Source organism: Athene noctua, chromosome 5 (assembly GCF_965140245.1).
Source record: "Athene noctua chromosome 5, bAthNoc1.hap1.1, whole genome shotgun sequence".
NCBI lineage: Eukaryota > Metazoa > Chordata > Aves > Strigiformes > Strigidae > Athene > Athene noctua.
In genome coordinates, this window is record NC_134041.1 from 7,835,663 (window position 1) to 7,863,001 (window position 27,339).

At 41.8% G+C, this 27,339-nt stretch overlaps 1 protein-coding gene across 1 annotated transcript in view; it reads left to right on the forward strand.

The window, feature by feature from the left end:
* The first annotated feature begins 4,926 nt into the window (after nucleotides 1-4,926).
* The window catches only part of FAF1 (Fas associated factor 1), a 170,695-nt gene continuing 148,282 nt past the window's right edge, over nucleotides 4,927-27,339 (forward strand). Inside the window, exons 1-2 of the mRNA XM_074906243.1 lie at nucleotides 4,927-5,314; nucleotides 22,042-22,110. Coding sequence (XP_074762344.1) covers nucleotides 5,270-5,314; nucleotides 22,042-22,110 — 114 coding nt within the window. The 5' untranslated portion in view covers nucleotides 4,927-5,269. The remainder of the gene's footprint in view (nucleotides 5,315-22,041; nucleotides 22,111-27,339) is intronic.

The window sequence follows — 27,339 nt, forward strand, 5'->3', positions numbered from 1 at the left end:
GTCCGCGGGCCCGGCGGTAGCGGCGCGGGGGGGGGGCGTGGGGAGCGGCGGAGGGCGGGGGGGGGGGGGGAGACGACGGCTGCCGCGTACCGCCGCCCGCGCTCAGGGCGCGGAGGAGCCGCGGAGCGGGGCCGTCTCCGCCGCCCGCCGGGGCCCCGCCGTCGCTGGCCGCGCTCCGCCGGGCGCTCCCCGGCCACAGCCGCGCCTCTCGCCCTGGTCGGGGAGCGGCGGGCGGGCTGCGGGCGGGCGCAGGGGCTGCGCTGGTGGCCGCCGCTGCCCCGGCCCGGCGGTGCTCGGCAGCCTCCCGGCGCGCAGTGACAGCGGGCGCTCGCCTCCGCTTTCAACTTCGCGAAATAAAACTGCACTTGCCGGTCCGCGGTCTCTGCCTCCGCCCGCGACTTTGCGCTCCCCCTTTTTTAAGCACAAACAATCGCTACTTCTGTTTCCTACGGACACGAAGCCGGTTTCTCTTTTTTTTTTTTTTTCTTTCCCCCTTTTTTTTTTTAACCTCATCAGCTTTTTTTGAAAAGAAAAAAATTTGAGCGCTTTTTGAGTTGAAACACCCGCCCACATTTTAACGGCAGAGATTTAAGGAGGCGCGGCGGAGTTGCGGCGCGGCCGGGCAGGAAGGCCTGCAGCGGCGCGCACCCGCCCCTCGCCCGGCCCCGGCCCCGGCCCCGGCCCCGGCCCCGGCCCCGGCCCCGGCCCCGGCCCCGGCGCAGCAGCGCGGCGCCTTGTGTCGTTCCCTTTGCCGTGCAGCCCGGGCACGGCGCTGCCCCGCCACAGCCATAACAGCCAGGGTGCTTTTAGGAGGAGCGCTGCTGAGGCCTAGGGGAAAGAAAAAAAGGAAAGAAAAAGGAGATCTTTTTTTTTTTTTTAGCACCGGGAGCCACCGCGCTCCTGGCGGGAGGACCGGGGGGGCTCGGTGGGCGAGAGGGCGGCCCCCCCGCCGCGGCTCTGCCCGGCGCTTCCCCCCGGGCGGTCTCCACCTGCCCGCGGGGGGAGCGGGACCGGGCCCGGCCCCGGTCACCGGCCCCGGCCCGGCCCCGCCGCCCTCGCTCGGCTCCCCGCGGGGCAGCGACCCCGGGGTCCAGCCCGGCAGCGCCGCGGGCTCCTCTCCATAAGGACAAGGTCAAGGATGAAGGGTCAATGTCAAGTTGTCTTAACGGTGGAAGGCGACCGTCCGCGGCAGCACTTCCCGCGTTTCTGGTGTCCTTGATTGATTTGAAAGTGCCATTTTGAGGGAGAAAGGCACCCAGGCACCGAGGAGACGCGGAAGGCTTGGCTTTTCCTTCCAAGGGCGAAGGAGTGACGATGGTACGGTGCGGAGATTTCGCCGCCGCTCCGCCTAACAGCATTTATTGTCTTAAACCCGCTCCGATGGCCGGGGCGCTTTAGGTTTCAGGGACCCTGGGACAGCGGGGTTCTGCCGAGCGAGCCCCGCGGGAGGTAAGCTGCAGTGCCACGGCTGCCTGCCACGCGTGAGCGTGACCCATCGGCCGCAGGGACAACCCGCTCGTCTGTTTTCTGCGGGGACGTGACGGGAAAGGGAATTTGAATGTAAACACGCGTGATGCAGCCCGGGAGGTGCGTTCGCCCGGGGACCGGTGTGGCCGGGGACGGCGGCTCCTCCGGCGCTGCCCCGCGGGGGGGGGACCCGCCACCGGCAGCCGGGCAGGGGGTGGCCGGGGCCTGACTTGCACCCGCCAGAGACAGAACCAGTTTTACAGGGAATTAACCTGCGGCCCGGGCAGCTGGAGGGAGTCTGTATGACTTCAGCACCTCCTTCCAACTTCGGTTGCTTCTTGCTTTCGCGATTACGTTTTCCTGTGCTGATTCCCCCACCCCCGCTCGTTTGTGAAAAGGCAAAGGTGACAAGTAATGCCCCGCCTACACGCGGAGCGGGGAGAGCAGCTATGCTCAAATTATCAGCTGATCCCCACTCACGCTCCCACTACAGGAGGGAAAAAAGCGCATTTTTAAGGGCCTTATTATGATAATTCTCGGCCAGAAGTGAGAGTGGTAACAGTTTGCAAACAAAAATATAAATGATAACTTCTCTAAGTTAACTGTAGAAATATATGTGTATAAATAGCATCCATGTATTCAGATATAGTTGCTTTTCTGCACAAGGAAGGAATTTATATGCAAAACCTCGAATATTCAGTCAGACGGCTTATAAACGACTTTTGTGACTCATCAGCGCCTAAAATCCACAGGCTCTGGTGGTGTTACCTGCTGCTAACAATGCAGAACTAGACCTGCAAGTCTTACAAGAGTCCCCCATTATTTTTGTTTGTTGTACAGTTCAGAACAAAGCCCCCATCTTCTGTTAATCATGCCACATAACGAAAATAAATTAAGTAAACTGTAGCTGGGGTGCTGCAGGCCTTCTGCAAGTAAAGCTGCCCTGCCAGAAAATGCCGTCAGACCTCCTTCACCGTGTGGGTCTGTCAGAAACCTTTGCAGAAAGCAGCTCGTTAATCCCGATCATTTTCTCTCAAGAATGATAAAGGTACTCCTCTAAAACAGAAAGAGTTGCTTCAATCGGCTCCAAAATCAGCAGAAAAAATGTCTTCTGGATATTGTCGCTGGGCATTGTAAGGAGTAAAATAAGTGACTGTTCCTCCCGGCTCTCTAATTTGTCTGACACTCGTTGGAGGAAAAAAAAAAACCCACCTCGAGTGGCCCGGAGTGAGGGGTTGTGAGAAGGAGAATAGAAACTTTCGCTGTGACACGAACCTGAACTTCCTGCAATGTGGGGCATGTGCAGCTTTTCACCTTTTCTTCACGTTCTGGATCAAATCCTTCCTGTTTTGATCTAATATAGATATCATTATTTAAAATATGACTGTACTAGACGTGAACGCCGTGTAACTCATCTTGACAACATACCTATAGCTTCAATTCGTGCCAGGAATTAATTGGTTTTAATCCAATTGCTAAAACTCGCTTTTCAGCCTTTATTATAGTTACTCTCTAGTAATGTGTGGGTGGATTTGTTTGTAATTTAGCCTAGGCTGTCCCTGGCATCGCACCACACCTCATACCTAGTACAGAACTGTCTGTAACATCAAACTGGGGAGAAAAAAAAAAAAAAAAAAAAAAGAGGCAGGTGTGAGGGCAATTATTTTATTACCTCCCCGGTCGGTGGTGGGGAGCTCGAATTGTTAAGCTAACGTCAGCGGGCAATAAAAACTTCTTGGCAAACCCTGCCAACATAAACTAGAGCAGGAACACGATAAAATACAAAATCCAACTTCTCTGACGCTCTGGCTTTGAATCCTAAGCGGCCTCAACCCGCCCGGAGACCCTGAACGACTCGGCCGCCGCCAGACACCCGCCCCGGCCGCTCTGAAGCCCTCGCTCCCCAGCAGCGGCTGCAAACACGCTTTAAACAAACTCCCAGGAGTAGTTTTCTGGGGAACACGGACTCTCCTGAAGGTACAGTTTAACTTTTCATCCACCCCTACCCGCCCGCAGCGTTTGCTCGCTTGTCTCTCCCCGCCACCGGACCCCGCCGCGGTGGGTGGTCGCGCCGGACCCCCCCGCAGCTCCCCCCCCCCCCCCCCGGTGCCAGCCCGGCTGCTCTGGCAGGCGGCAGGGAGCTCGCAGGCTCGGAAAAACTCGTGTAAAAACCTCGTGGACAGAAGAGAAAAACAATAAAGAACTGTGTTTCCTAAAAACGGCAAAATAACTCGATTCAGTGGTGTCATCACGCAGCTTTATTAGCTAATAGGAAACGTGCTTGGTATCTGTGACCTGAGGTAGCTGCGACACCCCTGCAAAGAGCAGAGCAGAACATGCTGGACTAATTAGCAAACTGGTGTCCGAACGCGTGTTTGTGTTTAATGCCAGTGCTAAGGGGGTAGGTGAGCAGCATCAGGTTGTAGGAGGCAGACTTAAAAAGCATAAATTACAGCCAGATTTGCGTTACTTTAAAAAAAATTATCTGTGGTATATAATGCAATTGCATCTTACAGTGCTCAAGTGAGGGCCGCTGTGCAGATCACGGTCTGTCGGCTCAGAAACCTGTGGAAAATTCTTTTCCTCCTTTTGAGAGAAGTACGAAGACGGGGAAAATCACCGTTTTACCGACCCCTCCCGTCCCGGGGAGGTTCGGGTCACCCAGCGAACACGACGTTAGGGGTTGGCAGAGCAGACGCTAACGGCGCTGGGGACTGGATCACTGTATTCCCTGATGGCCCCGCGATCCCGCCCGCTGCTCTGCCCCGGGGGCGCGGATGGACGCCCCGCGCCCGCACCGGGAGGCAGAGCTGCCCTCCGCCCGGTGGCTCCAGCGGCCCGTTTCCCTTCGCCCGTCCCGGATGGCGGGCCCGGCCCGGGCTGGCTGCAGCCAGGTCCCCGCCGACCCGTTAGGCCGCAGCCGGCGGCGGAGCCCCGCCGGGCCCCCCCCCCCGCCGCCGCCGGGCCCCGGGGAGCCGCCACCTGCTGGGGACGGGGTGGGGGGAAGGGGCGGGGGGGCGGTGGGGGTGGAACACGGACGGGACTGTCAGCCCCTGCCTCAACGCTGCGCCCGGCCGAGCCGAGGGCCGGAGCTGCCGCGGCCGCGCGGAGGAGCCGCTCCCCTGCTCCGGGCCGGGGCCGCCGCCGCGGCTCCCCGCAGGCTGAGGCGAGTCCGTGCCCTCAGGAGAGGCCTAAGCGCGGGCCGCGGGCTCCCTCAGCCGCTCGCGCGGACCGACCGGCCGCCCGCGGCCCCGCGCCGGCACCTTCCGCCGTGCAGCGGCGCGGGCCGCTCTCCGCCCCGCTCGCCTTTCCCGCCGGGGCCGTGGCGGGTGCGGGGCCGTGGCGGGGCGCGGCGGCCGCGGCGCTGCCGGAAAGGCGCGGCCCCTCCCCCGGCTCCGCGGAGCGCTTGACAGGAGCGTGGTCACGTGCCGGCCGCAAAGCGCCTCTTTGCGACCTCAATGACAGGCAAAATGTGCGACAGGCGCTGTGGAGGCAGGGAGGGAGCGGCGCTGCCTCCTCCTCCTGCTCCCCGGGCCAGCAGCTGAGGCAGCGCTGCCCGCTCCCGGCCCCGGCCCGCTCCCGGCCCCTGCCCGCCTCTCTCCTCCCCCCGCTCCCCTCCTCTGCCCGCCGCCGCGCCCCGGCCTCCGCGGAGCTGCCAGGCGGGGCAGCCCCGGGGGCGCCGCGGGAGCCTGCGAGGAGCCTGGCGCCTCGATGAGCTCCTAGCTCCCACCCTGCCCCGTCCTCGCCGGCAGCAGCTCCAGGTGCGCGGATCAGAGCGGAGCCGGGGACGCAGCTGGCTGCAATGGCGTCCAACATGGACCGAGAAATGATATTGGCTGATTTCCAGGTAAATTTCAAGCCGCCGCCGCCACACAACCGTGGCCTCTCGCTCCTTTTCTCTTCTCTTTCTCCTCGTTGCTGTGCTGCTTGTTCTTTGTGGGAAGGTCCAGGGTGGTGGGTGTGAAGCCCACCCTCCAAAGCCTCCGCTCTCTCTTTCTTTTTCTTTTTTTCTTTTTTTTTTTTTTTTGTCAGAAATGGGGAACATGTGCCCTCTTCTCTCAAGGTGCGTGAACAAAATGTCTTCTTTAACTTAGAGAGTTTCATTTTTTAACCACAACAAAAAAAAAGCTTTTTCATCCACTTTGCTTGTTCCAACCCTCTACAACCACCCAGGCCCTGGGACAGCTGTGAGCCAGCTCACTTGGAAGAGGCAAATGCCAGGGAGGATACAAAACTCATCGCTCCTCATGATTTGTCACAGTGTTTGTAATGAATCACTTACTGGTACTACAGATTAACGCTGAACAGAGGTGTTTCCATTATAACATCAACACTAACTTCATGGTTGCCTCAGCTATGACTGTTGTAATGATGATAAAACTCTTCCCACCCCATTCCAAACAGCATGTTTGTGTAGAAAGGAGGAATATGCCCTTAAAAGTTTGTTACCTTCCCTCCTCCCTACAAAAGGGTCATAATTTAACTTCAAACTCTTAAATCGTATTCCCAGAATAAAGTCTTTTTCTAAATAAAAGTGATGTGTTCAGAAGCCTGGTTAATATGTTTAGTATATTGCTTCTTAATATTGCTTGTTTTTATATTGTTTTTCTAAGAACAAATAAACAAACAAGTGGAAGATGCCTGCATTTGGATAGTGTGGAGAGCCAAAAGCAGCTTGGAAGGGTATCAGATCATATTTGAATGTATCTTTTTAATACTTGTTTTTCAGTTGATTTTTTTTTTTTTAAGCTTTCTCCATTTGCAGTGGTTGTTCTTACATGAATAGGCTCCTGGATATTGTTGGATTGAGTTGTAAAACTACTGTATTTGTGTTCAACTTCTCAAAGACTGTTTCTCTGCTATTAGCAGTGAAACTTTCATTTAGTTTAAAGAAAGTAATCTATTTGCCCTGTGTTTCTTTGGAATTACAGGTAGGGTGACTGTAGCATACATTATGTAATTCCTCTTTTGCAAAAGATATCTGATATCTCACTGACGTAACACATGGAGTTCCCAGATGATAACAGGGAAGTGTTTTCTCTTTCTGTATATCTTACACCTGTATTTATTAAAATTTTTAACAAATGTTTCTACAATGATCCTTTATTTTGTGATGCTCAGAGATACTTTTGTGTGTGTAAGGAGTGACATCTCAGTTTGAAAGCTGGGGTTTCATGAAGGAGGTCTTCCAGTAGCAACACACTGTGTAAAAGGAAACTCACTCCAGTTGTGCACTGATATTAGTGGAGACAGACTTTTATGGAATCCCACATTATTAGCTGAAACAGGGTTACATTCAGGAAATCCCAGATGATGATTAAGTTAATGGCTGGTGAATGAAAGATTTTTTTAATAGAGTTTTCAATCTGTATCCGCTTTCTAAGTTTTTAGTGTTGATGATATTTTGCAGTTCGGCAGTATTTTTGTGCTTGAGTTTCAAACCCAATTAATAAAGGTATAATAGCAGCTGCAGTATTTGGTACCATTAAAACAAGTAAGTACTATTGCAAACTTGCAGATGGGTGGTGGAGTCACAGAAACCAGTTGTAGACCAAGACTGACATAATGTGTTTGAACCTAGGACCCAGGAAATGTTTTATCATATAACAATTCTTATTTAAAAAGAACCCAAACCTTTTCCTCTTGTATTTCATCAGACAACTTTGTTGTTCTGTTTCATCCTTTTATTTTTTTTTTAAATAATTTCGAGCTTCTGCTTCATTCTGAAACACTGAACTGTCAGTTGTCATGCTGTTAAAGCTTCAGATTAGTAAAGGACAATGTCAATCATTATTAGGCCTCATATCTTTAGACTGTTACAAAACGGTAAAGGATTTGGGGTATTTTAAATACTTGATGGAATTTACGACTCATTAAGAATTTAAAATGGAAAATAAAACACGTGCAAAGTAATTCTGCATGATTTTCCCTTCTGTATTTTCTGTACCTTTTAATGAATAAATGTTTCTCGGAGTTCTGCTGCCATCTTCTCTATTTGTGTGAGGTATCTTGATGAAGAATGTCATGCACACTGGAAATCTTAAAAACAATTCTTTGTAGTTTTGTTTAGCTAATCTTTGCTGAATTAAATTGGGAGGGAAACTTCCCTCACCATTTCACCCTTGCCTTTCTCAGGTTATGTTTAAGAAGGATAGAGCAGTGGTCTTTAAACTTTGAAAACTTGAAAGGGTTTTCCCTTCCCATAAAAAAAAAAAAATTCAGTGCAGTCATGATTATGCTGCTGTTTGATGCTTTTGTGGAGCTTTTATGGACTTATTTTGTATCTTTCAAAGCTATTAGGGATTCTGTCATTGATTTTCAAGTAGAGCAGGATCTTGTATTGCATTTGTTTTTTCCTTTTAGCTCTGATTGTTATAGCAGGTTACTTCTGCATTCTGAAGTACTAAAGAGAAATACTTAAAAAAATATTTTGTATATATACATATGTATAATACATACAAACACTGGATAATTTTATAAAATATTTTAACTACAGAGTAAAACAGAGTAAGTGATCTACCAAAGTATTTTTTTCTTAATGTCTCAGAATAATTTAAGCCTGTTCTGTGTGGTTTATAATTAATTTTCTTTCCTTCTCCTTTTTCTAATGAGGTTACTGTATACTACCTGAGGAGTACAAAGTATGTATTCATGCATGTGGGCTGTATAAGCAACCTGTCTAACTTTTCCTTCTTAGGCCCTCACTTAGGAAAGATTATGCTGAAGCTTAGCTTTATACATGAGTAGTCTGATTGTTTTCAGTGGAAGTAGCTAAAGTAGTGGAGTTAAGCACACAAACAGGTTTTAGCTGTTTTACTAAATGCAATTCAGAATTTCTCCACAAAGTGTCATTGGCATATAGGAAAAACTCCATAGGAAAAAACCCAACAACTTTTGTTTGTAGCATAAATTCTTTAAAAATGTAACTATATGTGAATTGGTTAAAAAGATATGCCGCAACATACTTCACGTACTGGGGGGAATTAAGGGCATATAATTTCTACTGATTTTTGTTAACATCTCTGTTCTTTTGTTTGTTTTGTTTAACTGCAAAATGTTCTATCTCCAGTGGGATACCCAGGTACTCACATGATACAAATATATTCATAATCTATGTGGTTTGGGGTCCACTTTTCATTATAAAGAAAATAGATATTTGATTTTTTCCATCTTTTTAAATTGCAAACTTTAGTTGCACTGAACTAGTTAAACTGGCATAGTTAAACTGTTCAGGAATTAAAAACAATCCTTGAGTATTGGCAGAAGTGTCAAACGTCAGCATTTTTGTATGCTAGCACCTTTACTTTTTACAGCTTCATGTAGGGTGCAGGGACTGAAATTAGTAAGAATATCTTTTTGTCATAAGTCATGTTTACCTATAAGGCCACTTTATCCATGCTATGTGGTTGTCCTCACAACAATTCCAAATGTAGAGTGGGCCTAAGGGTTGGAGTATTGTGGGAGTTGCTAGCTTCTGGGTGTCCATATATTATGATAATATCTGGCACATGGAGCTTCAAAAGGAAGTTTTTCATAGAAGTCCCATTTTTTCATTCATCAAGTTAAATAAGTAGCTCAAGGTTTGGTCTGGGCAGGAAGACTTCAAAGCGGAAAGGCAAAACTCAAAAATCCTTGCTTTTCATTGTAGCAACAGATATCTATTAGTTTCCTCCTTCTGTCTTTTATCTGTGTTCATTGTGAAACAGTTATGTGAGGTTTTTCTTTTTGCAGTTTTAAAAAATCTGATACTGCTTTGGTATCATTCACACACATGTATATAAAATCTCTTTTTCAAACTTCACCTTTGTGTCAATCTTTTTCATAAAAACAGAGGTTTGTGGGAGGAGCAAGGGGGAGTTGGGAAGGAAGAACCTCATTGCCATCAGTTACAGAAAGGTGAGAAAGCATGCTAGATAATCATGTTTTAAGTTATGAAATTGACTGTGACATTGATACATCAGCTTATTATTTATTTTAATTTTTTTAAGAATTAACCATAAATCAAGCTACTCATTGCCTTCTGGAATGGCTAAAATTGAAGAAACTGGAGAATCTTTTTCACTTAACACAGTGCTGTTAAATAACTGACAAGATATATTTTAATTTTTTAAAATTTTTGTCGTTATGAAAAATATCTGTCTGCATCAGCCCTATTCAAGATTGTATCTGTTATGCATACTGTTTTCCCTGTCTAACAGTCTATGTGCAGAATTTACATGTGTATTAATTCTTTTGGGGGGTGGTAAGGGAGCTTTGTGGTGTTCTGTGTGTGTTGGCATGCTGGCTCAGGTTTTCTGTCACTTTTAAGTTGTTGCTAATATGAAAATTTGATAGGTGAAAAAGGTAGGCAGATACAGGAATAGCTTTGGGTCAGTACCCGTGATTCTTGCCATGGCCTGTGACTTATGCTGGGCCCTGAAAAGGCTGTTTCAGCCATTCTCCATAAGGGTAAACCATCCACTAAGGTGTTCTGAACAAATAGCAAAGTTGATGCCCTTAACATTGATTTCTGAAAGAAAAGGTGGTGTTCTGTCATTAAGGCATTGGAGCAGGAAGGACTGCTCTTGATTTCTTTGCAGACTTTCTGTGAAGTGTTTGACAACTCACTTGGAATAAGATCCTCGACAAAAGAGAGATGCTGAAGAGATTTCCAGTCAAAGTTGAAATCTTTGGAAACTGTCCTCCAACTTATGTTTAAAGTTCTTGGAGGCCTACATTGTCAGCAGAAAGTCTCCCTAGGCACATAAATATCTAGCTTTATATGTGTTCAGATCTGTCTGAGCTTAAAACTTCAGTTTTGCTCATACCAAACTGTTGGTTTGTGTGGCCTCTCTGTAGAACGTAATGCAGTGGGTGCTTCCTGAGCACACCAGCTGGCCTGAGCTCTGCAACTCTCTCTGTAGTAGTTGTAAGGAAATCTAATACTCGATAGATTAGAAATCAGGGTTTGGGATAGACAAGTTTCTTTATTCATACCCTCATACTGGGTATTTGTAGGTAGAAGTGGACTCTGCTAGGCTTTTAATAGTCAGGTGCCAAGACACTCAGCGCTGCTTGACCTGGCCTTTTTTTGTGGATATAGGTTCTATATCCTTAGCTAAATTTTGAAATAGTTAACAGGGTTGTTTTTCAGTGTAAGAAATAGGACTTCAGGACACTGTAGCATGCTGAAGTTCATACCTATGAGGCCTCTTAATTTACATTTTCATTAGAATTCCTTTTAATTCTTGTTGCTTTTTATCACGTTTCAGTATTGTACATTACAGTCAGTAACAGCATTGGAACTGGTAGCTGGACCTCTTGGTTTGCAACACAGTTGGTTTTTGTTTGCTGTAAATGGCCTTAGGGTCAAGAAACATGACAAAAGCATGCTCCATACTTAGTGTGTTTTGTTATTTTGATTGTCATTGTCTGCTACCAAGACTATTGCTTCTATTAATTTGTTCTTTGTGTTTCTGAAGAATCAACAGTTTAACTTCTTTAGATGCTTTTAGACTCAGCTGTAACCCCGAAGCTCATGTTCATCAGAGCAAAGCTAGTTTGATTTGCTAGTCACCTTTCTGGCCGTTAAACTGAAGGCGAAGTGGATTCCAGAGTCACAAATAAGAAACTGGAGTAAGAGTGATGTCCATTTAGAAACATGATAACTTTGATATTTCCACTGATAGCTCTTCATGGAAAAGCCAGCTAATTTCTCCTATATAAGGACAGATAGTCAATTAGAAATACTGTCTGACATTTATAGAGAAGAAAGAGGATACTATGATTTGTGTGCATTGCAGTCCTGCTGTAAAACCTAAATAATTTACCAGTGGAGCCCCAATTCATCTTTAGAAAGAGATTTATGCTGTTCTTTTCATTCAATTACCTTGAAAAGACTCTTCACATCATAGCAATCATGTCACCATTTCCCTCAGCCCATTCATCTAGGTATTTGGGTTAGTAGGTCACTGAAACAGATTGAGAGGTGGTAGCTGTAGGATCCTTTTTCAAATGCCATGACAACTAATACTAATTATAATATTGAAATTATTAATTATATATAGATTCCCAGAGGCTAGGAATGTGCTTTCATTGAAAGGTAATGTGAAAATTATTGGACACATTGAAAATAAAATGTGGCTAATACTTCTTGGTAAGCAAGGATCGTTTACAGTAAACGCACTTACCGAGTTCATATTTTTGTTTGGAAGGAGGTGTGGAAGAGGAGAGGATGAGGCTTTGAGTGATTTGCTACATGTTTTAAGGGGTCCTGAGGGTCTCCCATCTTGACAATATTGCACTGATGCTGGAAAGTCTGTAGGGTAGAATTTTCACCTCTATTTGGGCAGTTCTTATGATTCAGTCACTATTGCAAGCCTAGTTTTTATGCATTTCCCTAATAGAAGCAAGAGTTAATAGCTTATTAAAAGGAGCTACGTGGCATATCTTTGATAGGACTTAATATTTTTTTTTAGTCAGAGGATAAGTTTGTGCATTTGTGAGGCAGCCATTAGATGAGTCCTTTCTTATAACTACTGTAAGAACTAGAATAAAAAATCTGGGGAAGTACGTAACATTTTACTCATCCCTTATAATTTGGATGAAAGGAAATGACATGCTTACTGGTTGCATTGATGCCTACTAATTAAGACCATTTTTTAGAGTTGACTAGATAATGTGAGATTGTGAAAACAAAATGCTCAAAGAGGAAACTAAAGCCCTAATGTATGTGTTACATGTTGTTTGGTCTATCAAAGTAGTCATCTACCGGTCCTCTATGTCTAACTGGTTGAGCAGGTCTGCAGAAGTAGTTATGCTTTCAAAAGATAGTTCATTAAAGCTGAAGTTCTTAAGAGATGTTTTGAAACTAGAACAGAGTACGTTAGCCCTTGAGTTATTTTATATAGATTTCATATTTTACCTATTGCAGGAAACAATTTGTAAAGACAAGAACTCTGAAACTGAGTCACCTCTATTTTTTTTTTTTTTTTTTAAAGGTCAGGTTGTTTGTGTGAGCAAATATCAAAGGTGCCATATCAGCTCAGATCGAAGACCCATCTGGCCTAATGTCTCATCTGCAGCAGTGGCTGGTCCTTAGGAAAGAGCCGAAAGAAACAGAATTTGAATGGATTTGCCTCATCCTAGTTTCTGGAAGTCAGCACTTTAAGAGCTTGATGGGGTTTGTTATAAGACTTTGGAAATAAACTGTGTCAGCTTGAGTTAGACTTGCATCCTTCAACTGACTGAGTTCTTCAGAGACATCTGAGTAGTTTCGTGATATATGAGTTTCTTCTATAGAAGCTGTGTTCGCTTTTACTCAGTATGTCATATATATTCATGTATATACTAATTCTAATCTATATGCTTTATTGGAATTTCTGCTATTTCTTATCGTACAGAAGTCAAATTTGTCTGAACTGTAGAAATCTCAATCCCTTCTGGTTTGCACCCCAATAAAATTCACCAAATTACTGTCAGTACTGTGGGAATGTGAGGTTGTTTTAACCTTTAATTAAGGCTGATTTAAGGAGCAGTCTGCTGTGACAAATTCATATTTAAGTTCCTTTGAAATGTGGGGGACTATCCTCTGGTCCTGGTTGTTTGTTCTATATATCTCTGACACTTTAGGATGGGAGAGTTCTTTGTAAAGAGCAGCTTTGTCATAGGATGGTCCCTAGGTTCCTCTAGTAAATATGAACTTACAGATTTCATTTAGCTTTTCCAGTATGTCCTTAATTTCTTGGAATACTTCTTCCTTTGGTCCCACTGACTTGCTGGCAGGCTTTCTCACCCTGATGCTTTTAAAAGCTTATATAATTTTTGTGTCTTTAGAGAAATGGGGTTTTTTTGCTGTCCTTGTTGGCCTGCATTATGGCATGACCTGTGCTTTGCTGGGATTTGAGTGTTCTTCTGTTTCCCTATTTTGGACACCATTTCCAGGTTTTGAAGAATATGTCCATTCCTTGTGGTCCTGTTTTTTACCAAAAAAATATGAGTGTTTCTGGAATATTGAGTAAAATATTTTTTGTATGGATTAATACTCTTCTTTTGTGTGCTTATCTAGAAAGTGGCTTTTATTTATTTGTTAGTATTTTTAAGGTTCTACTGTTTTTGAGGCAATGAGGAAAAAGGAGATGACTGCAAATATCCAGCAAGCAAAAGTCTGACCCCTGCAGTTCTTTTCTGTTTTCCATCAGATTTTTTTCTTATGTGATAATGTGTAAGAGCAAAATGACTGTGATTCAGGAAGTCTTAGGGGTTTTTTTTTTTACCTTCACTTTAATAAAATAATTAAACAAGCACAGAAACTCTGGAATAATCTGAATTAAAGCTTTTTGTAGTTGTTGGGTAAAGGCTGTCTTCAGACTTCAGGAAAGACAAATGGGTCCAGAGTACTAATTAATGGGCATTGACTTTTGTTTTGGTTTTTAATTCAGTTTGAGCACTGCTCTTTGTATGTAGTGCATGTGACTTAAACGCTAGTGTTAGCATGGGGCTTGGGAGGCTAGAGTTCATGGCTCAGTTCATGGACTTTCTAGGGATGTGCCTTGGTATTCTGGAAGCAGAACTTGCTCTAGAGTCTTGAGACTGTTCAAAGTCTGCTGAAAACCATTTGAAAGTGGTTAGCATGATGCCAAGTTAGCTCGTTCTGCTAAGAAGTGGCTAGAGCTTCATGCTACCAGTTTAGACTTCGTACCCTGCTTGCTTTATTCAGAAGGCTTGCAGTCATCTCAGAGCATGGGCAAAGTTCACTCTTGTCTGCTTGGTAACTAATAGGTAGAAATGTCTTCTGTGACCTTCAGAAATACAATTTTTTTGTTTTTTACTCCCCATTCGTCCTGCAGAAAGGGACTAATGCTTCCTTATGCTTAAGGTGGTGCTCAAATAGTAGAATGATGAAGTTTGTAAATAGTTGTGGGTGGGAAATGCATTGGGCAAAACTTTAGTCTGGCATATTTACCTAAACCCTTTCTCAATTTCTGATACTGGTAAGTGTATTAGCTTGTTTTTGTTGAGTGAACAGCTGGTGAATCTGCTTAATTTTTACCAGATGGTCTTCTGAGTTATGTAAAAACAGAGAAGCATTCTTATCTCTTCATTTAGATGTTTGCAGTAGGTGACCTTTCAGTTTGAGTCTCAGTCAATATGCCTGGATGGGGTTTTTTAAGTGTTTGTCTAAAAACAGAAGGAAGTAAAAGTTAATTTAATAACCGTGGATGACTCATAATAAGAACAGTCTCATTACATCAGTAGGGTTGTTGCAAGGTTAGAAAGATAGGGGATGCCACAGAGGGGCATGTATGTACCTGGTGTTGCAGTCTCTGGAGGTGGTCCTGAGACAGGCAGGACTTTGCGATAGGAAGAGCTGAAGTACCAAAAAATCTCAGATGTGAGTGTCCAAATATGCTGAATCTCTTCCTAGCCCAGAGGGGAGTTACACATGGATCCTAAATCTAATATTATGGTACTAAAGCCTTTACTTTCTTGGCTGAGCATGTTGGTTTAACTTTACCTGCTTTTGGGGAACAAGTGTTATGCTTTGTTTCGGTTGCCTTGAAGTAATTACTGTTGCAACAGTGTAAGTGTGAATTTTCCAGAAAATGTTCTCACTTACTAATATAAGTAAATTAGTGTCCTAAAGCTTTCTGGCTTTAAGTAGACTGCTAGCAGATATAATCTGGAGCTGCCCTTGGCTGCTTTATGGAATTTTAATTAGTATCTTTGGTTACTGAGCCATTCTTTTCATAAGGGATGGGAAAAGGAAGCAAGATACTGTGTTGCACTCTAGAAACAGGAAACTTGGAGTTGGGTTGTTTTAAAAATCCTACATCCAGAAACCTGATTTTTATTAGGAATGCTTAGAAAGGGAACTATGGTTCTTCTAGTAGAAGTAGTAGCCATGTAGTAGGCTGCGCTGGTATGCCATGACAGTGAGGGAGGCCACTCTTCCCCTCTACTTGGTACTGGTGAGACCACTACTACCAGGAGTACTGTGTCCAATATCAATCCCTCCATTGAAAAAGTGGAGCAAGTCGAGTGGAGAGCAGCGTGGGAGGAGAGGAGACTGGAGTATGTTTTGTGAAAGGTGAGGTTAAAGGAGCTGGGTTTGTGTAGCCTGGAAGAGAAGGCTAAGGGGAGATCTAGTTGCTGTCTCAACTGTACAATGGGTGATAGCAGACAATATAGAATCAAATTTCTCTTGGAGATGCACAGTCTGAGGATAAGAGGCAGTGGATGCCTGTTACAGCAAGGGAAATGACAGTTAAACATACAGAAGAAAAATTTCCCAGTGAAGGTGGTGAAGCACTGGAACAAGCTGCCCAGAGAGGCTGTAGACTTGTCTTTGGAGATCTACAAAATCTGATGGGAAGCTGAAGTGTTTCTATGAACTGATCTGTCTAGTTGTAATTCCGGAGGTAAATAAGCCAGCAAACTAAATTATGGTTATATTGCAGAGGAAGTATGCAAGGAGGTAAGTATATATGAGATAAGGTGGAGGTATATATGAGCTGTATCTCATATGCTATTAAGAACAGCTCTGAGTGTTTTTTTGGTTTTAAGCTGCTCATCTGGAGAATTCTACCATACTACTGAGCAGATTAGTGGCCTATACTTGAGAAGAGTTTTCCATGCTTCTAGTCTCTCTTTATCTTTTGAAGAGTAAGTTACTGAAGGGATAATGAATTGATTTTTAACAATATTTGTTCTTTGCCAGCACTTCTGATTTCTCTTTAAAACCTCATATATCTTTACAGAATAGAGTTAGCTCTAGTTACATTGCTGTACCTATGATAAAAACTTACTGGGTACTTTCCAAAGTAAGCATTTCCTAGGGTGCTGTCTGTGCAGTCACAGTGGATGGAGATGTGTTAATGCTGGCTTCCTGGGTTTTGTAGGAGATCCCAAAGCATGAAATCTTTTCTTCCTAGGTGATCTCACCTGTTGAATCTTTTGGTGCCTTAATGTAGTTGTTTCTTTGGGCATTGTAGTTTTGTATAAATATTAAAAAAAAAAAAGATGGACTGAGCTACAGTTACAACAAAATGCTAGTGACAGAAAGCTTGCTCTCCTTTTTCATCCAGCACAGGAGAGTCTGTATCAGCTGTTTCTGAGGACTAGACATCAGATTGAATCACAGTAGCTTAGTCTTATTCTGAGACAGATGGATGTGATATTAGCAAGAGGGGAAAAAGTTTGTAGTAGACAACTGGTGTCACTACCGTGGAGATCAGTTGTCTGAGTTTGCTGCTGTACTGAGTTATGGAGCTATGGCTCCAATTTTGTCCTTTTGGTTACGTGGACTGAGCATGGTACCTGTGTTTGCATCTGCTCTAAATTGTTGCAGGAGGCTGCAGCTGAGGACATTAACTGCAGAGTGCATGTGGGTATTAGGCATAAAGTGAGATTCCCCCCCCCCCAGTTGACTGTTACAGGAGAGACTGGTGCCCAGTGTAATTCACAGCCATTTCTCTGCCTGATTTCAATGGGCCTGGATCTGTTGTGCAAAATGTTCTAAGCTAAAGCCTAGTTTGGGTTAGTTTAGAGGTGGTCCCTGTTTGGAGAAAATATAGCTACTGTTGGTAGTCAAAGGAAATACTGAACTGTTCAACAAAAATGTTGAGAGAGGCAGACTTTTAAGTCCTCCATATCCAACTTCTGGCTGTTAGGCTGAATGTGTCTTCTGGATACTTTTGACGGCTGCATTTTGCATTGGCGAGAAGGGGAATGGTGCCACAGGTGAGAAATTCTGCCTTGCTGCCAAATACCATTTGCTCCCAGCTTCTGTGCAACAACTGCCACCCACTATCTGTCGGGGCAACAGTAGCCTGACTCTGTATTTGAGTCAGCAACAGCTGTTTGCTGCTTTCCCAGCTTTTGCAGAAGTAACAGCCTGGCTCTCTGTGTTAGGAGCAGCAGTTGTCCCTTCCAGCTTCTCTGTGTAACAACTGCCTGGATCTCTGCAGCAGGTGCCGGAGGAGCATTTTCAACAGCAGCTGCTGCCAGATGGGGAAGTCAGCTGCTTTCCTGTGATGTGGAGGTAGCCTAAAGCCTGTGCAGTTGAGGTGGGGGGTCACAGAGGGTCTCAAAACTCAGATCCAGCTGTTACGGCTGCCGGGGTCAGACCACCCTGCAAGGGATTTAGAAGAGCAAGTCTGTCATCCTGCATTATAGCTTTCTGGAAGCAGCTCCTAGGTTTGCCTTGAATGCCTTGAAGTCTGTCTGCCCTCTGACTTTTCTCCTACTGAATTGTTTCCTCAGTGACTACTTTGCTTCTTTTATGTAATAGTGATTAAGGTTACTGTGCCAGTTGAGTAGGACCCCTAATGGTTAGCTGTGAATCTTTCCAAGGGTAAGCTCTCCATCACTAAGGTGGTGGTTAATCTGTGAAGCTATCTGAAAAAAATTTGGAGAAGCACTCTGAAATTTTGTTATATGCAAATCTAAATCTGCCCGGTGGAAACACTTACCTGGCTGGAAAAGCAGGATGCTAAGAAAGTTGTTTTAACATTCAATAACTTTATCTTCAGAATCTGATTTTATGCATTCAGTGCAAAGCAATAGTTTTCTCATCTTCACGTTAATTTTCCTCTTGTGTGGTTTGAAAAACCCACAGAAGAGACTGCACAGTCTCTGGAGCTGCTGTGAAGGGCAAAAGTGCTATCCTAGATTTAGAGGAAATGCAGAGAGGAGGAAGAGGAGGAACTTGTTCTAACTTTTCTTCCCCTTTGTCCTTCAAAAAAAAAATCTTCTGTTTCTTTTTGATGTGTAAAAGTTTACACATCAAGTGAGCCTTGAAGGTTTTACCTTTACTGTGGTGGTTTGTTTCTTTCGGTTTGATGACTTAGAGGATGTGCTGGCTGTTGGTTGAATTGAGAGTTAATATTCTGGTAGGAATTTTCTTCTAAAATATTTAATGCCTTTTATTAAGTAGGTCTCATGAAAATAAAGCTGAATGATCTGTGAATAAAAAAAAAATCTCAGCTAGTATCACTTGCTTATAATAACATTGTTTATAATAAATAGTAACACAGATGTGTTTTTGCATCTTTGGAGCTCATTAACTTTGTATTTTGAAGGTGTGTTTTTCCTTCTGTTTCTGTGCAAATTTAACATGATTTTTTTTCCTATTCAATAATTTTTTTGTGTTTGTTTCTTGCTTGGATAGAATAAAAGGTATACAAATGAGCAAAAAATCTTTATGTATTGTAAATAGTAAACCATTTGACTTTGAGTCTGCCTTCCTAGATGAGCTAAGGCATATAGCCTTATGGTGCCCAGGTGTCCCCTGGACTCATACCAATTAAATTATTCCAAATTTCCTGAAAATACAGCCAGGTAACCTGAAAAGAAGTCCATCAAAAGAAGCTCTTATAAATATTCCAGCTATAGGAAAAGCTTAAATCAGCCCTTGCAATTATGGATGAGTGACAAACCCACGAGGATCCAGACTTTGTTAATTTTGTTGATCACGTAACCTACTGGTTTTCTGCATGTGTTTCTGTAAAGAAAACAAAGGCAGAAGCAGGCCGGGTTGTTCTGGGACTAATCTGCCACTACAGAGTCCTTGACATCACGTCATGCTTACTGGTGAGGGACTACCTGTCCTGTGTACTTAATTTCTTAGGGAAAATTAAAGACATGCAAACTACATGATTTTCTTGAATTTATCTTGCATGATGTGATGCAGTTAAAAGGAAGCAATCTTGAGTTTTACTTTTTTTTTTTGGTTTTACTGACAGAATATGACTTGAGGCAGGGATTTGTATGTACTAGTGTGTAGTGTCTGCTGAAATATTCTGAAGAATCTTAGTTTGCTGCAACTGCGATGTTGACAGGGTGTTGAGGAAGGTCTTGGGATGTCTGGTTTGTGCTTACATTGGTAAGTAGCATTCATTTATTGTTGTCATTCAGAAAAGTTTGTTTTCTGTTTTATTGACAACTAGCAAAAATAATCCATCTGGAAAGTGAAAACTTAGTTTTAGAACTCAAAATCAAATGTTAAAAGTGATTGTAAAAAGGGTCCCAGGGTTTTCAACAAAACTGTGGTTTTTTGGGGGGTATTAAGAATTCTGATGTTTTTGATAGTGTTTACCCCTGTCCATTCCTGTTATCCAATGAATCTGCATTGCTAAGACATCAAGAGTGGGGTTCTGCTTTAGTTTGTGAATCACCAACAAGATGATTTAGGAAGGATGCACACATACAAGTGAATTGGCTGCCTGATTACACTCTGCCTCCACTGTGATGAGGTTACTCCTTTTGCTGAGTGCTCTGGCAGAAGGGCGAGCTAATTTTGTTTAGTTTATCTCAAAAGTAAGCCGAAGTGAGCTGAATGGCATTGTGGTTCATATGGGTTACGAGTGTGCATATGGACAGTTGCAAGCCAGCTGAGCTGCATGGGTGGTATGAAGAGGGGGCAGCTAAAACTGGTATTTGAGCTCTGAATTCTAGGTACCCTCTCCTCAACTTCATCTGCCCAGCCTGAGGTTGAAAACAACACATGGTTGGTCAGGTTCTTATTGTAGGATGGAAGATAACTTAGTTTTTAGAAAAGTCATGCAGAGTTTGCAGGGCTGATAAATGAGAAATAGTAACTATTTCCATGATGACCAGATTTTAAAGTGCGTTTCACTTAACTGTAAACAGAACCTCAGACTGTCACTTCTGCAAAACTTTTTCTCAAAAGTAAGACTACTTTGCAGAAAAGCTGTCGACATCAATTTCAGTGGCAGGTTTATGGTAGTATGAACCCTCCTGTGATTTCAGAAATTATAAACTTAAGCCCTGCACTCCTCAAGCTTACCTGGTGTAACCTTTGCATTTGCTAGGGAAGGTGTCAGAGTATTGTCTCATTTTTAACTTCAGAAGTAACTGTAAGAAGGAATTGAAGAGAAGGCAAAATGATACTTCTGAAGAGAAAAACTGTATTCTGGAAAAAAAGAAAAATTAGTACTCTCAATGCTAAGTGGGTGAAATTCAGTATTAACACAGCATGCTGTGAGCAATGGGAGAAACTCTGCTTTGTTCCTGAGAGAATCAATCTGGTCATGAGAGCATTGTGGATCAATAGAAACTGCTGCCTCCCCTCTGCAGGCAAAGAAATCTCTAAAATGCCTTCTTGTGATGCTCTCAGTCCTCCAGACTGGTCCATTTTGTGTAGACATACTGTGTGTAATGCTTCCTAAGTGTGGAATTCTTCAGCATTGAATTTGGGAAGAGAGAATTGGTTTAGAATTTATCTGTGATTTTATTTTCCTACTTTTTATTTCTTTGTTGTCATAAATTGGGAGAAAAGTCAGAGCGTGGAAAGTGTATGACCTGATGGCTTTTTATGTCTTGGGAGAGAAAAAGTGTCTGGTTTTGTGCCTAGCACCATTTTTTCTCTTATCACATAAAGGAAAACAGGACTATATCTTTGGAATCAGGAAAACTGATGTTTGCTGCAGCTATCTAACTCTGTATTATTACTGTTAAAAGGTTGAATTTTTTAAATGTAGTTTTATATAAACTTTATATAAAACTTCTTTTCATATAGCTGTGTGGTAGAGCAGAAGCAGCATGATTATGTTTCAGATCTTGTAAAAGTCTGAACTCCTCTTGTGTGCTTGAATACAGAGCATAGCTTTGATTAGGATGAAAGATAAATTCCAGAAAGAAACTTAACTGTTTCCATTTTTCCCCTCTGGTGATATATATCTGGTATCCTTCAATGTGAATGGTAGCAAATATGTGGCAGAATGAATAGCTATGCTCTGTCTGCTGAAGCTGAATAGATGAAAAGGTGTGGGTATCAAAAGAAGAAAGCAGGATGCTGCATCAAGGCTTCTGCTGAGCAGAGGTGCTCTCTTGTGTTTGGAATTAAGTTCAATTTACAGTACCATTTTGTGGGATGTTATCACCACTTTAACAATACTACTGGTTTATATTCCTTGAACTAGATAAAGCCAGAGTACAGGGCTAGAACAACATGCAAGTGTTTTGTCTGAAAGGAAAATGTAAATGTTTCATTATATAGTCTTTATTTTAAATAGTTTCACGAGGGTTGGTCATTTGTACATGCAGTAGTAAGCTGGCACTTTGGCAATCAAAAATTTGTATTTGCCACCTTCTTTTCCTGCACTGTGTAACACCCAGAATGAGTAAGGGTGTAAGATGATGGCAGAGGCAGTAGGGTTTCCGTATGTGTTTCTGGCTTTAGACAAAATATTTAAGCCATTCCAAACATCATTTTAAGTATTAGGTATTTTTGTGCTCTCTTTTAAGGTAGTATGTTTCAGTTTTGAACACAAATTCTCAAAACACCTTCGTGAGACAGCACCATTGTCCTAATTTTACAAATAACTACTTTGTCTTGCTTTCCTAGGTGGCTTGCTCAAGGTTACACAAGAATCCTCTGGTGGAACAGGGAATTATATCCAACTGTTTGATATTTAAAACTTGAAATCTGATTTCTGGATTACCCTCTCCTAACAGAAATGAAAGACCTATATCTTTCCTGACATTCAGCTGAAATTAATTAAATTATAATTACTAATACTCTGATTTTGATCAATTCTTTTAATTCTGTTTACTGCTTCTTTTTCTTTTTAGGCATGTACTGGTATTGAAAATATTGATGAAGCTATAACGTTGCTTGAACAAAATAACTGGGATTTAGTGGTAAGTATTCTAAGAAAATGACTTCATAGATCAACTTCATGTAACAGTGACGTGCAGTCTTGCTGAGACAGGTGTTATCTCTATTTCAAATTTGGGTGTATCTTTTCTGGCTGGGGCAAGCAGGTTATATGGAGACTCTCTCTGGCCTGTTAAATCCTCATTGCCAAGTTGACATGGTACTGAGTTGTACATACTCTGGTATACTCTGATTGTCTTTGTGCCTTTTTGTTTTGCTTCTTTTCCTTTAAATTAATGTTTCATATTGTGTTTAGTTTCCTTTTTGGTTAATTGTATGCATAAGAATTGTATGCATAATTTTGTAAGTAGTATTATTAAGGGTAGCATTTTCAGAAGACATCTTGTATATACATACAAGATTTTTGAGGATATAGGTGTGGAAGAAATGGAAGGTACAACTTAAATCTTTCATATACTTTTAGTTTAGAAATAACATAGTTACTCATCTGTTGTTAGCTGTTATGTGGAATTGAGTCAGAGATTAAGGCTATACCTTATTTAGGTTTGGTGTTATGCAGACACAAACAAAAAAACCAGCAAACTAACTCATCCTAAAAAACCCGCCGATCATCTGGTTTGTAACAAGGTTCAATTTGCAGGGAAATAGGAGGAAACCAATAAAACAAGCAAAAGAGTCTTAGGTGTTTTAAGACTCTGCATAGGATTGTCAGGATAAATAAATAAACTATTAATCCATTTTCTTAAGGTTTAAAAGTGTGAGAAGAAAACTAAAAACCAAGCGATCTATCTTTAAACTCTAATCCCTTTGATTTCCTCTCTTTTCTTAAAATCGTCCAAACGAGTGATCTTTGGGCCAGTCCAAGTTATCAACAAATTATTAAAAAAAAAAAATCAATTAGATTTTCCAGAATATACTACGGATACAGCTTCAGCTGTCTGCTGCACTGTTTCCAGCACATTGTTTAGAGTGTTCTCTCTGTTTTAATAACTACAAACTAAGTATCAGATAGTTTAGGGTGGGGTTTTAAACTGAGTTTGTTAGAATGAATATTCTGTTTCTTTTAAGGCATAATGGTTAAAATGACATGGAATATTGTAACCTATTGTAAGCAAACACTATGTACCCTAAACACTTGAAACTAAATGTTTAAAGTGCATGTCGGCCCAAGTATATGGAGTCTTTTGCAACATGTCGTGGTGTAAGCAGGAATGAGATACCAGTGAGCAAAAGGGAGCCCATCTGGTCAGTGTCTTCTAACAGAAAAAAACAAATGTATGGTGCCAAAGTGGTATAGTTAAAAACATATTTTGTCATAGTAGTCTGTTGTGACTTAGTGTGGGCTGTTTTGAAAATAAAAAGTGTTTATGGAAAGGTAAGGAATTGCCTTATGCATTCTGTTTAGGTTGTAAAGTTTTCAATACAGTGCATTAAATCAGTTGGCTGTGGTTTTGGGGGATTTGTAGATTGTAGAGTAAATGCTCACAGGTGGGGTTGAAAGAAAGAACTGCAATGAAAAATGTTAAGAACAACTATGGGGATTTTTTTTTTTTTTTTCCTTTTGTGACTCCAGAACGAGCAGCAAGGGAGACTGAATTATTTAAAGCTGCAAGAATGGCTATGAGAGTAGTTTTAAATACTTAATTTTATTAGTGATGATTAAATGATCTAGAAGCAGAATATAGGGGGAGAAGAAGCAATGACCCAAAAATGCAAGCTTAAAGAAGGCATAGGGAGAGTAAGAAAGGAAAGAAAATTAGGGATGTAAGAGGCACTTCAGGAAAGTACATAGTTTTTGAAACTAAACGGAAGATGAATGAGAGGAGTGTCTATGAAAAAGAAAAGGTAAGTTGTGGAAAAAAAGGAGTTTGGGAGGTTTGGGAGAGTAAAAGTGAAAAAGATGCCCTAAGGGTCTGTCATTAGTAGGACACTGGCTCCTTTTTATTAAAAGCAGACTTCTTGTAAAAAAGGGAGTGAAAACCAAACCATACTAATCTAACAGGGAGTTAGAATCAGAAGAGTGAAGAAAGAGAAGACAAAAGAAATGTGAATGTAAGAAGAAAAGGAGTTGTTAGCTTGAGAGAGAATCAAACATCTCTTTGTTAGGCAAGGGATTTTAGCATTTCAAAAGTTGAAACGGTACATGAAAAAAGGCTCATGACTTATGAGAAATGTAGCATGTTTTATTTTAACATTTAAAGTGTGTGGTCTGTGTGTGGTGGGTTTTTTTGTTTTGTTTTTTAATACGTCTGATTCATTAGTGAAGTACAGATTCAATGCCAAGAAACTGGGGAGGAGGAAAGGCTTTGTTTTGATTAAACCAAAAGGTCTTAGGGTTTTTTAGGAGAGATGAAAAATTTAGAAAATCCTTTTGCTTGGCACTAAATATTTCATTCAGTGCAGAGCAAAACATTTTATTTGTAAGGAAAACATGATTTGTAGGACTTGGTTCACAAATTGTGAAGGCAATAGTGAAGTAGTAGTGATTTTGGTAAGGGTTCCACTATTATCCTTTGGCCACCAATCTGTTAAGTAAATGAGAACAACATCATTGCTCTCTTCTCTAATCTCACTTTGTTTTGTGCCTCTTATTCAGAGTCTTGTTTAGTTTTTGATAAACCTGATGTGTAGTAGTAAAATATAGTCATACTGGTGTTCAGGTTGGTTTGTTTGTTTGTTTGTTTAAGATGTTGATTCTTTTACTTCCATGATTTCAACAGTAAATTCAGAGCTCTGTATTTGATCAGGAAAGCTTCTGTAAGGCACCCAGGGTAATATGAAGTAGAAAGCTAAGCAAGTCTGATTAGAATGTGATCAGCCTAAGTTCAGGGGCACTTCTGCAGCACTGATGAAAAAACCAGAAACATAGGTTAAGGACATTCTTGTCTTGAACAGATTGCTTGCTTGTTCTTAATTTAGGCTCAATTCCATTTTCCTGTTTGGGGAAAAAAGTCGTGCACTATCAGAGGCTGTGCTAGGGACTCAGGTTAGATTCCCTTGAGCACCTGTTGATTCTTGAACTCTGAGACTCAAACTCAAGGATGCTGTTATTTGTCTGGGACTTCTACTGAAACAACCAAGAGCAAGTAGTCCTGGTGAACTGGAAAGCAGAAGGATCCCAAAACAGAAACAGTGACATAGGCTGACAGAGACATACGTAAGAATGCACAGAGACAGCAGAGGTTATATAGTTCACAAAACAAGTTTCTAATGTGATGCTACAACTACTGTGTTTTCGTGTAAGCTTTTCTGAGGTTTCTTTGTTTGCACTGATGCAGTATTCCTGCTGCTTATTTTCTGCATACTTTTTTTATTTTTCTGGTCTCACTAGTAGATTTTAGTATCAAGGGTTAAAATGTCACCAATGTCGTTCCTGTTACTTCAGTGAGTGTTACTGTGTTTTGTATCTTTCGGACATTTGGTCTTACCCTTAAACAAAGTCAAACCTGAGTGAAGTGTAAGGAAATCCTTTCTTAGTCTAGTTTTTCTAATAGCCACTTATGTTTTGTATTAAGAATTCATCTGAATTATTTTTTTTCTTTTCAGTTTGGAACTGAAACATCTGCTTCCTATTTTTTTAACTTTTAAAGATTACCCACCCCCGATTAGAAGTCTTTATGTCTATTCCTCTGCATGGGATACTTTAAGACAATATAAACCACCATTTGTAACTAAATAAATCATATTTAAATGTCTCAGTCGTATACGTTTTACAGTGTTCAAATCATGTTTGTAGCTGATTGAAGTGATATAGGAAACCATCATAAACTTTTGGTTGCTAGGTTTTGTTGAAGTGCTTAAAATCAAACTGATCACAAGAGTGTTGCAGAGGAATTCGTGTGCAGTAACAGTATATGAATTGCTTGGTGGGATCATGAAGTCTAATCTTACCAATAATTAGTTTCCCACTGTTGCATATGACTTGGCCTTTGTGGTGGTCGGCTGCATATATAGCAGCTTAGTTTTTTTTATTAGAACATTGTAGCCTAATTACTAGGCTTATTATAGGTTGGGCCATGAAATGTTTCAGATGCTCTGTGAGATACAGAAGATCAACACAGATGATATAATGATCTTTTCAGGCCCTCATCTTTATGAAACTGTTTGGCAATAAATAGATCCAACTCTCTTAAGCCTGCCAGGATTGCTGATCTGTTATTTCCTGAGTGTCATTTCTTTGAGCTCTATTAATTTACAATCATTTTTAACATCCGAGGAAGCAGCAGTTAGGAATTTCGGTCTGTTGTAAAGTCCTGATGGTTTCATAGCTTGCCCATTTAAACTAGAACCTTCTGTTTTGGCATTTGAAGGTAAGAATGACAGTATAAATGTATTTTAAACTTTGTGTAAAAACAATAAAAGTATGAAAAATCCAAACAGTGTGTCTGTTGATATATTTCTGTTGATGCTTCATATTTAAAGGAAATGACCCATTAATGCCAGAATCTAAAATCTACTTATGCAATATGGACCTTTGTATATGTGAGGTTATTACATAAGTGATAGCGTTTTGTTTTCCTGAAATCAAATGCTTGCATCTGTGCGTGAAACCCAGTCTCCCGTATCCCTCATAGATTTAATGAAAAACTCAAATCCTTCATATATAGCATGACTCTATGTTCTGTACTGGTAATCAAAACAGGCTTTTCTGAATGAAAAGCAGGACTCACCATGTTTAATTTTCTGCTTTTTCCAGTATGGCTATTTGCATTGTTACTCCCGTTAATTGGTTTAAAATTGTTTTTATTTCATGTCTTTTCTGATAGACACTGTAACGTAGGTACTGCTTTACATCACTAAGAAGAAAATACATTTCATCAAAATAAAGGCGGGGGTGTTATCCCATATTCACTTCACTATAAATATGTATAATGATTATTAAAAAAAATTCGTTTTTTATTTTCAAAATATATTCTTAAAATTATCTTTCTGCCTTCCTGCTATACTTGGCTTCGTTATTCTGTGTTCTGGTATAGGCTCAAAGCACAGTATAACTTCAGTAAAACCAGCAGTTCAGTGCACCTGGAAATGTGATGGCTTGCAGTTCCTGTTGTACACACAGCTTCCAAGAGTCATCTGACGAAAGCCTTTTCTGTAGCTTGGAAAGAGAAATTGTATATATTGAACATCTGTTTTTATAAAGCTTCAGCTCTCAACTATAGTTTTTTCTTTTGAATGGCTAACTTACACAGAAGATGAGGGGTTTTAAAACCTCTTTAAAAAGAGTCATTATTTGTCAGGAATTTTTAAAA